The sequence below is a fragment of the Triticum dicoccoides genome, chromosome 3B (genome assembly GCF_002162155.2).
Source record: "Triticum dicoccoides isolate Atlit2015 ecotype Zavitan chromosome 3B, WEW_v2.0, whole genome shotgun sequence".
Taxonomy (NCBI): domain Eukaryota; kingdom Viridiplantae; phylum Streptophyta; class Magnoliopsida; order Poales; family Poaceae; genus Triticum; species Triticum dicoccoides.
Window position 1 is genome coordinate 717477354 of NC_041385.1, and position 10542 is coordinate 717487895.

Consider the following 10542-nt stretch of genomic DNA (forward strand, 5'->3'; position numbering starts at 1 on the left):
CTACTTGCTGCTAATACAACATAATATTTGATATGAGCAGGGTGAACAACCTTCATGTCCCAGAAATCTACTCAAGGCTGCAGACACTTCTTGTCTCACTTCTTTTATCATCGGTATAATATTCATATTAAGGAGTTTCTATAAGTTCATTGTTCTTATAAGCATCAGGACTTTTTTAATGGAAATTTACAGTATGTTTGAGGGTGAACATTAAGCAATGTTTGTTGTCAAACAAATTAAGAATCTTTTTAATTTATGTATTTACTATTTTTTTATTTTACTGATCAAGATGGTGTATTTGAGCTCGGGAGCAGAGAATCCACGTCCTAAACTCCTGATTTGTCCCTCTATGCATGGTGTGCATATACTATTTGCCTATTTGGTAAAAAAACAGTTTAGTTGCCTATTTGGTATGCTTGTCATGTCACTTGTAGTACAAGCTTAGTTAGGAGTACTCCATCTAGTAGTAATTAATTTGTGTGGCTGTGGAAGTCACTTGCTTTGGCATAGTAATGTTTTTATTCTAGTATTATTTTGTGGTGGTGTGGGTAGCAAGGTGCATGCTACTTGTGATGATGCTACTTGTGATCTTCTGAAATGTCGACCCATTGGGGACTTCATTACACGGGGATAATGATTTTGCAGGTACCCCGAAAGGCCCTTGAGTTTGTCGGAATGTCGATTAACTTCCGTTCTGGCAAATTCGGGTACTCCATATGTCCTATTTTCAGCAAAGGTCATGCTGAAATTTTCCGTGAATTTTAGCATGACTTTGCTAAAAATAGGACATATGGGGTACTTGAGACTAATGCATGTGCCGGGGTATCTTAGTACTTCATTAAGTAGGATCAACTGCCCCTTTATTCTTGCTGCATTAAACCATAGGTGGCAATAGAGCCAAGTGGTCTTTCCTTTTAAGCGTGGTACCTTTTTGTTTTGCTAATGTGTACTAGGTGCTCCCATCTTCTGTGTCATTGTTACCCTAATTTATAGTCCAGTACAATTGGACTTTCAGTACAGCTTGTTATCATGCATGTTTTATGATCTGTTGTAAGGGTACTAATCGGTCTCTTCTGCTGCTTATCAGAGATGGGGGGAAGCAGCCACCGCCGCTCTGCCACACCGCATTACGAGTTGGATGCTTCCGAGTTCTTTAGTATCATACTTGGGACTTCAGTATCATCCATGACGCAGGTATATAAAACGAGAGATCTCCCCTTCACCCTCTCATTATGGTATATGTTGTTTGCTACATCACTCATTGTCCCAAACTGCAGAGGCTGCCTGACAGTTTTATGAACATGCTGGGTGAAGATCCGCCAAATAATGTGAAGCTGCGACAGGCCGGCAACGGGTTACGCATGCAGTGGGATGTGGAGTTGGTGATCAAGGAGGGCCACATGTACTTGTATCATGGGTGGGAGAAGTTCTACCGTGCCTACGACCTGCGGCTGGGGTACTTCCTTCTCTTCAGGTACGACGACGACGCCACCATGCTCATCGTGAAGGTGTTCAACGCGACTATGTGTCGCATGCGCTATGCTGACGATGATGATGCCAGTACGTTCTGCCTCTTCTTATTCATCTACATTTGGCTTTGTCTCACATTGATTGTTAACGGTCATTGTTGCATTTGGACAGGCAATGGGAGCAGCAGCAGCGACACTGGCTATAGCCAAAGCAGCAGCAACTATGGCTGTAGCAAAAGCAACAACGATTCTGGCTTTAGCGAAAGTAGCAACGATTCTGGCAGCAGCATAGACAACAAGAAGGATGATCCAGACTGGAATGCGGGAGAAGAGGAGCAGAGTGGGGATGAGGAGCTGCAGGATGATGATGGGCATCAGGCTGAGGATGACCTAGTGCTGGTGGTGGCTGACCAAGGGCAAGAGATGGTGGTGGCTGACCATGGGCAAGAGATGGAGGTGGCTGAGGATGACCTGGCGATGGTCGTGCCCGTCCTGCCTGAAGGTGGCCTCGCGATGGTGGTGGTGCCTGACAATGACCACGCACCGGTGGTGGCGCCGGCGATCCCACGGCTGGGCGACATGACCACGCCAATTGTGGTAGAAGACTACATCCCACTGCCTCCACTGCCTCCACCGCCTCACCGCTCTTGGCGCATCAGGCTGAGGAAGGAGAAGGAGAAGAACAATGCATGAGAACTGAACTTTGTCAGGTATGTCAGATCTCCAAAATGATATATATATATATATATATATATATACTTAGTTACCTATGTTATCTCTAATATGCTTAGTTTCTTATAGGTTAGCTTCATTTTACCTAAGTTGGCTCTAATATGCTAACTTAGAGCTTATATGCTTAGTTTCCTATAGGTTAGCTCCAAAATTACTTATGTTAGCACAAAATGATCAAGTTTACATAATAAGCTTATAGTCTTCTTCTCATTCTTCTTATTCTTCTTTTTATTCTTCTTCTAGTATTCTTCTAGTCTTCTTCTTCTTCTTCTCTTCTTCTTCTTCTTCTTCTAACTTCTTGTTTATCATTTTGCAGATTTGATTTAATTAACGGAAGCTTGCATGGATGGAGTGCTTCTTTTCCATTTGTGTTTTTTACTTTGTATCAATGTGAAACTTTTGTGAATTGATGGATAACGGTGTTGGATGAACAATGTGAAACTTTTGTAATATGTAACGATGAAACTATGTGTTGGCTATGTATGTATATATGATGAAACTTGTGTGTTGGATATGATTGTTATATGGATGCTTGTTGTATATATATATATATATATATATATATATATATATATATATGTGTGTGTGTGTGTGTGTGTGTGTGTTGAATATCTCATATGTGAAATCGGGACCTGAGATTAAGAAAAAACAAAAAAAATTTTAAAAAATTGTTACTAATGGCGCACTACCATGTGGTGCGCTATTAGTATAGCAGAAAATAGTGGTGCACTGTGGGCAATACTAATGGCGCACTATGTGGTGCGCCATTAGAACACCAGATTGTAATGGCGCACATGTGGTGCGCCATTAGAAAAAAAATCTAATGGTGTGATGCTAGTGGCGCACCAGTAGTGCGCCATTAGAAGGCAAAACTGGTGCGCCACTAGCATGCCTTTTCCTAGTAGTGCTAGCTCGAGGACAGCCATGTCAAATCACTCCCATGGTTTCGTGCAAAAGGATGCTTCAAAATCAGGACTGTCGAAGTTTGATTCTAGTGCACAGTCCACCACACGTACCGGTAACATAGAGTGTTTCAAGTGTGGAGGAAGAGGGCATATGAGGCGTGAATGTCCTAATGAGAAAAGAGTGTTGCTCACAAGAGATGGATATGCGTCCGCTAGTGACGAAGAGGCAGTTTCTGACACTTCTAGTGAAAAAACTGAAGAAACAGAAAAGGTGGTTGCGAGTTTTGAAGCTGCTGAATCATATCCGTCTTTGATGGTGCAGCGGGTTCAAGAGGACCGCATTGAGGATAAGGGACATCGTTGGAGTATTTTTCAAACTCAATGCAAAATCAACAACACCAATTGGAAGTTAATTATAGATGGAGGAAGCTACACCAAGGCGGTCAGCAAGGGATTGGTGGAAGCTTTGGGGTTACCTACATGGAAGCACCCTCAGCCACACCGTGCCGAGTGGATGTATCATACAGGGAAGATGAAGGTTACACATAAGGTTCGTGTGAATTTTTCTGTTGGCGATTATATTGATATAGCGACATGTGATGTTTTGCCAATGGATGCGTGCCATATATTGTTAGGAAGACCATGGCAATTTGATCATGGAGCCACACATGATGGGAGGTCTAACACTTATTCATTTTGGAATAATGGAAAACGGAATGTGTTGATACCGATGTTTGCCAATGCCATCAATGTAGATGCTAATGTTTCTCTACAACAAAAGATCACAAAGGTTGTTTTGAAGCCGAGGACGGCTTCGCTTCAAGAGGGGAAGGATGATGTGTGCACCAATGCCGTAGGTTTACTTGGAGCGACTCCAAATGTTGAATAAAAGACAAGCATAACCATTTGTTTTGACGCAAGTATACCAGAGGCTTCAGATTCTAATCTTTCGGCTGTGTTACAGCTTGGCTCTTTCTTCTTTGAGGTTTCGCCCATGGAGCCGAAGAAGGACACGGTGAAGCCAAACTTTAGAACCCCTCCAAAGTGCACTAATATTGATAGTATTTCATGTCCGGTGAAGTAGTTTAAAGCATGCAAGCAAATAAGTAATTCTTTTATTTTAAATTAGTCATGTGTGATCAGCGTGGCCGGTTGACTAAGTAGCTTTCTAATTGAAGAATACTACTTCAGAATAGGAGGGTCCACGTACAGGTTGTGCTAGTTAGCTTGTTTTTTTTTCTTTCTCTCCGAGAAGTAAAAGGAGGGGATATTCGTATTAGTTTGAGACAGTTAGTAGTTTAGGCCCTTATGGCTGGCTGGTGTCTAGGATATAAAAGGCAGCATCCTGAATCTTGTACGCAGATTAGTTTTGAGTTGAATAAAAAAACCCAGAAAACGCCTCACAGCGAGGGGCACCAAAGATGTGTTCTTGCGATTCCTAGGGTTTCGTTGCTGTTGTTCCTGTGTTGATCTCGTATCAATATTGGGGACAAGTCTACTCCTTTGGTTTTTTGCTATATTGTTTTGATCCAAAGGCTTTTCTTCTTCTACGTCGGACTGTTTTCTGTTTTCTTTCTGCGCTGGTTGCTGTCGCTGTCCATTGATATTTTGCAAGTACCGTGAAAGATCGGACCAACCAGTGACTCGTCGTCTAGCCGAGTCTACATCACCGGGCAGGGCGACGGGGATGCACACGGGGAGGAACCCCTTGGGCTCGTTGAGCCAGGGCAGGTTGAGGAAGAGGCGCTCTTCGGCGTCGTACAACACGCTCTTGCCGGCCACGTTGGCGCTCACGATCTTGCCCTTGCTGCCGCGGGTGCCCAGGAGCGCGAACAGGTCCAGGCCGGCCGTATGCGGCAGCGGGGCAGTGGGGGACGGAGCGAAGCTCACGGCCGGCTCGGGGAGGACGAGGGTCTGCATTCCCTCGGTATGATCCGCCATTCCCTTGTTCGCGCTTGCTGCTGCTGCTGCTTCGTCCGCTGACCCGTAGAAGAGATGCTTGTAGGGGTCGATCCGGCGCACAGAGTGAACGCCGGTGGAGCTGTTCTCCACCACCAGATTTAGAACCCGTCGTATCATCTTTGATCAAGGGTCCGCCGGCGCGAGAAAGGGGACGGCGGCGCAGATTGTGGACGGGGGAGCTATCAGGGCTAGGAACGCGCAAAATGCACGATAAGATTTTTTGTTTGTTGCGAAATTCATGGGCGTGCGCGGAACAAACTGGGGCAGCCAGTCAGCCGTAGGGTAGATCACGGATCGACGGCTCTGGAACAGAGCGACGGAGCGACACTATCGGACGTCCGGGCCCCTAGGCCAGTCCAAGTTTTGCTCTGAAAAACATGACCTGTAAATGCCAAGCCCGGCCCGAAATGTATATAAACCATATCATTCTTTTACTTAGTTTAATTATTTCCCAAATAACAAAATGCTATGGTAAGCCACCTCGTTACCAAGGGATTATATCCTTCGGTAACTACATATTTGTTTTTCTTTTCATTATCGTAACGAGGGAAGTCTTCACTTAAGCACATATTTGAGTGATCGTTATCACAAAATGGGCGGCAAGCTAAGGATATAATCCCTCGGTGTGCCTAACTTGAACTTGTCCTTTTCAATCTTGTTGATGATCTTCACTTGATGTCATCCTCACATGGAGTATCTGAATTTTTCTTTTGATGCAAGCCCATGAGTATCACCTAGCCTACACAGACGACTCTATCTTATTTTTTTGAAAGCCACAATGAACCTTCACTTCACCTAATTGCTCCAAGACGTGATCAGCAATGACTCAATTCTCTCGTGGTCATTATTGAGTTGCACCGTAAGCATCATGTTGGTCATCACTTGTCTTCGTCGCCCTCTACCACAATATCTTGAGGCACATGATGAAATATCCACTTGAATTACTTACTTCAAGACTTGATCATGAATCAAGTCATGAGCTCACCATGATGGTATCTCGGAGTCATGTTCTGAAATCTTGTCATAATTCATTCTCTTGAGACCTTGAATCCATTCAATATTGTTCATGCATTGCCTATGCAACAATCCTAAAAATACATTTCAATGACAACATTGGTCCATAGGGATTGTAATTAATTATGAAAACCACTCTTTTTCTAGTGAACCCAAAACTACACTTAACACCCGCAAAAAGAAAAAAACTACACTTAGGGGCTACATGCACTTTGAACCCATCCATCCCAAGAGCAAAACACAACCCTACCAGCCTTGCTCAAATATTTTGATCCTCTTTTTCAGTCTTGACCGCCCATGTAGCTCTATCACTAATCAAAGCTCCTAACATGTCGCACCGCCACTGGAAACCTTAATGCCAAAATACAATATTTGTAATGACACTTGATCAAAGACATGCACGTTTGAAACATGAACATATGTGCATTTTACATGGAAAAAATTATGCCACTGTTCTCCTGATAGGTTTATCGAGTGAGTGCTTCCTCCTTATTATTTTATTGTGTTCCGAATTCCATACAAGTGTTGTACTACAGATGGAGTTCTACCGGACTACGGCATACCAACCGTGCTAGACGTAGCATGACTACAATTCTGTTTCGTGTCCACCAAGAAAGAGAGTTGTTTGCCTCTTTATATAGTACCAACTAGTCATAGAATAGATGAGAGAGATCTCCACTAGATTAGCACGTAGAGAGTTTGTCCTCTCGTGTAATGTAATACTCCTTACAATTATAGTAATATGCCTTCGTGCGTTCCGTGGTTTTTCTCCCGCAAGGGTTTTCACGTAAAAATATGTGTCTCTTTGTCTCATTTATTTCTCGTTATCAAATGGTATACAGAACCAAGTTACAGATACGAGATTTGAGACGAGAGAGTTAAGGTTTCGTCGTGTGCGCCGCCGCACGCGAGCCGGCGATCCACCGGATCGATTTCTGCTGCGCCGCCCTACGCAGAATTCGAGACCGACAGGATTTCATCCGCAACCAGTTGTGTGAGGCCGACACAAACTTCCGCCGCACCGTCGCGTCAAATTGCAAGGCGCCGGGTTCCTTCGCGGCTGCGTACAAGGATCAAGTCCCAAGACTTCAGATTAGCCGCCTCTCCCTTCACGTGAAGCCAAGTCCAGAATTGTTTAATCTTTCTACAAGGTCACATCAGCTAACTACTGCTAGCTACTAGTACTATTCGTCACGTCAAGCTACAGATCATGTGTTTGGTCTTCGATTACCCGAGGCGTTCTACCAGGTGCTATCTGTTTTAGTTTTTTTTGCTCCGTATATTAAATTCTGTCCAGAATTTTTCTACCGGCTTATACTATTTTGTGTACATAGATTTAATCTAATCATGATATCCATGAAGTACGATGTTCTGCTGCTGCTGGAGCATGACACAAAGTTTATCTCTATAGCAAGTCGAGATGGGAGCGTTGTTGGCGCAAGCCGATTATCAGGATGCACTCGGTATTTTTTCTTCAAGGTGGAGTTTTGAGGCTTATGGCCTGTTGGGATAATGGATGCAATATTGTTGCAGTTATTTGAAGAACACAATTCAATTATCAAGAAAAAAAAGGGTATGGAGGATGTAATTATTAAGCCTGTTGGTAGCCAGCATATACTCTATTCTCTCCATAGTTTTTTGCTGTTATAAATGTGAAGGTTTTGCTTTGATATTCATGTTCGTGATGAGAATCAGTTGAGGTGCAAGAAGGAGATTGATTTGTTTCTGCTAGATACTATAATATTTAGCGCTGTTAAGTTTCAAGTGCAATTCAGTTGTCATTGCTCTTTCAAGAGGGGTCTATTGCAGAGTTGAAACTCCGTTGCATGTTAAGATGGTTCCTTCATCCAACAGTTGTTCTACAAGGACAGTTTATGACCATGTCATGGATTTTTCATTAACCACTACAAGTCGGCAGTTTTTTGGGTGCACGCGATGCCATCCGTACCATATGCTCTTGCATGAGTATTGTTTGCCGAGGTTTGTGCTTTCTGTTTTGAAGCACGTTCAGATTCCGTAAGATGAGTTCTTCACAATGCGATGTGCACCAAGATGTTGCACTATGAGCTATGCGCTCGTTCATGCACCACAGGAGATATGATGACTTATGTCATTTGATGATTGAGCAGTTTCAGTTTTTGAGGTTAGTGGCACAGACTCAGACTTTTATTGGAAGACCAAGTTTTGTTAGTCTGCTTTGTTGATAGTTGTGCTGTTTTCTGGACGACCTACTGACTGATTTGCTCAATATGACTTCATGAAAAGTTTATTAGTCCTGTGGACGTTTCCAGGCACAAGGTTTACTTGTGATGACTTTAATTGAGGAGTTGATGCTATCTATGATTATTGTAGGGGATTTCGTCTCAAGGTGAAGTGTTATTTTATTGTGTTCCGAATCCCATACAAGTGTTGTACTATAGATGTAGTCCTACCGGACTATGGCATGCCAACCGTGCTAGACGTAGCATGACTACAACTCTGTTTCGTGTCCACCAAGAAAGAGAGTTGTTTGCCCCTTTATATAGTACGAGCTAGTCATAGAATAGATGAGAGAGATCTCCACCAGATTAGCACGTAGAGGGTTTGTCCTCTCGTGTAATATAATACTCCTTCCAATTATAGTGATACGTCTTCGTGCGTCCGTGATTTTCTCCCGCAAGGGTTTCCACGTAAAAATCCGTGTCTCTTTGTCTCGTTTATTTCTCGTTATTATCTAACACTCCTCTTGTACTTCTTCATAGAGGACGTTTGCGACTTAGTCTGGCTAGCAGAAAAAAATCAACGCACAATGGTAGACAAATCGTTCGCATGTTTAAGATCTTGAGCAATTTTCTGTCCATAGATTTCTCAAAGAATAAAATGAGGAGAGTGTGTGTTAACAACCCACAACCCAATCTTTCGTAACACAAAAATCAACACACAACCCCTCTCCATTTCCCCGCAGCAAAATACAGTGCTATGCATGACATTCCTGAATCACGATAGGCCAAACATTAGGATTCAGACAAATGCATGGCACTTCGTTTACTGCCAGACCGTGAGCTATATATCTAGCTAGCTAGCATCGAATAAATATGTCCCATTCGCCGGCCATGCACATGAATTACTCTGTAGACGCCATGCTCTGAACTCCATCTGGATTCAGATAAATTCGCCCACTTGGCACAAAACGGCGCCCCAACATACCTCCAATTCCAGCCAAGAAATAAGACTCACATGTTACCGGCTTCGTACTTGCCCATTGGCTCGGTCTGCACTGCCAGTACGTACCGCATGCAGGTACGTGGAAATATACGTTCGCGTTGAATGGATGGCTCCGTGTGCCGACGATCTGATCTGGCTAGCTTTGCCCGTGACCTAATGCGGCCAAGCGCGCGGCCACATGCACGTCGTCACGGGCGACGGTATCCCCACGCTATATAAACACTAGCCATCGCCCAACGTGACACACCCAGACAACCGACTGCCCCCCACACACGCACACATCAAGCGCAGCTGATCCACCAGTCGATCGATCCGACAGCTAGCTAGCCATGGCCGCCGGGAGGAGGGTGATGAGCAACGCCGGCGTCGCTGCCGCGCTGGTGGCGCTGCTGGTCGTGGCGGCGGCGGCGGGCACGGCCGGGTACCATGTCTGCGACGTGGACACGGACAGCATGGTGAGCAACTGCAGGTCCTACTGCACGGTGGGCAGCACGGAGGCCAGTCCCAGCGGCGCGTGCTGCGGCGCGGTGCACGGCGGCGACTTCCACTGCCTCTGCAAGTACAAGGGCGTGCTGCCCAAGAACATCGACGTGAACCGCGCCATGCAGATCCCCGGCAAGTGCGGCTACGGGGCGGCCTCCTGCTAGTCAGTCACGCACTACCAGCAGCTCGATTGGCGCCGGCCGACGCGGTCCGCCGGCCGCCGGTTGCACTAGTAGATCCTACGTAAGGTGTTAACTTTCACTCGTTTGTAGGAGTAAGTTCTGGTCGTCTGGCCGATCCGATCGTGCTCCTGCGTGCGTGCACGCTTTGTGTTGGCGATGCATGCTACCTTTGTATCCTCTTCTGCTTTTCATAAGTCATGTCGCAGTGTGTCTACAACCATGTCGCAGAAATAAAACTTGTTTGCCATGTTAGCTATCTTCTAGTCTTTCTCTCTATATTGTTTTTTTCATCATCTAGTAATAATACCAACAAGCTCTGTGAAACTTCTAAAAAAAATCTGACGCACATATGTTCTTTTTAGGAACAACAATGACCTTAGGCAGAGGGTCATGAGAGAGCCTTCGGAAATCTAAACATATTTTTAGTAATTTATATATAGCTCATAAGATCCGTAAAGGCCTTATCCATGAGGGCACCAATTTGGCACTTCAGGCATCAAACTGCGAGCACGGCTATGTCTCGCCTTTAGCGAGACAGAAGCCAGTGGGCCGACCAGGTAGCCACGAGGCTTCGTCATGCTGACATCACAG

General features: G+C 44.7%; 1 protein-coding gene across 1 annotated transcript; it reads left to right on the forward strand.

Annotated features, from left to right (window-relative positions):
* Positions 1-9541: 9541 nt before the first annotated feature.
* On the forward strand, positions 9542-10207 carry LOC119281948. The gene has a single exon (XM_037562338.1). The coding sequence runs from the start codon at positions 9616-9618 to the stop codon at positions 9931-9933; it is 318 nt and encodes a 105-aa protein (XP_037418235.1). The 5' UTR covers positions 9542-9615; the 3' UTR covers positions 9934-10207.
* Positions 10208-10542: the final 335 nt, after the last annotated feature.

What these genes read in the sequence shown, in the direction of transcription:
- LOC119281948 (XM_037562338.1), top strand. Translation starts at nt 9,616, where the DNA reads ATGGCCGCCGGGAGGAGGGTGATGAGCAACGCCGGCGTCGCTGCCGCG.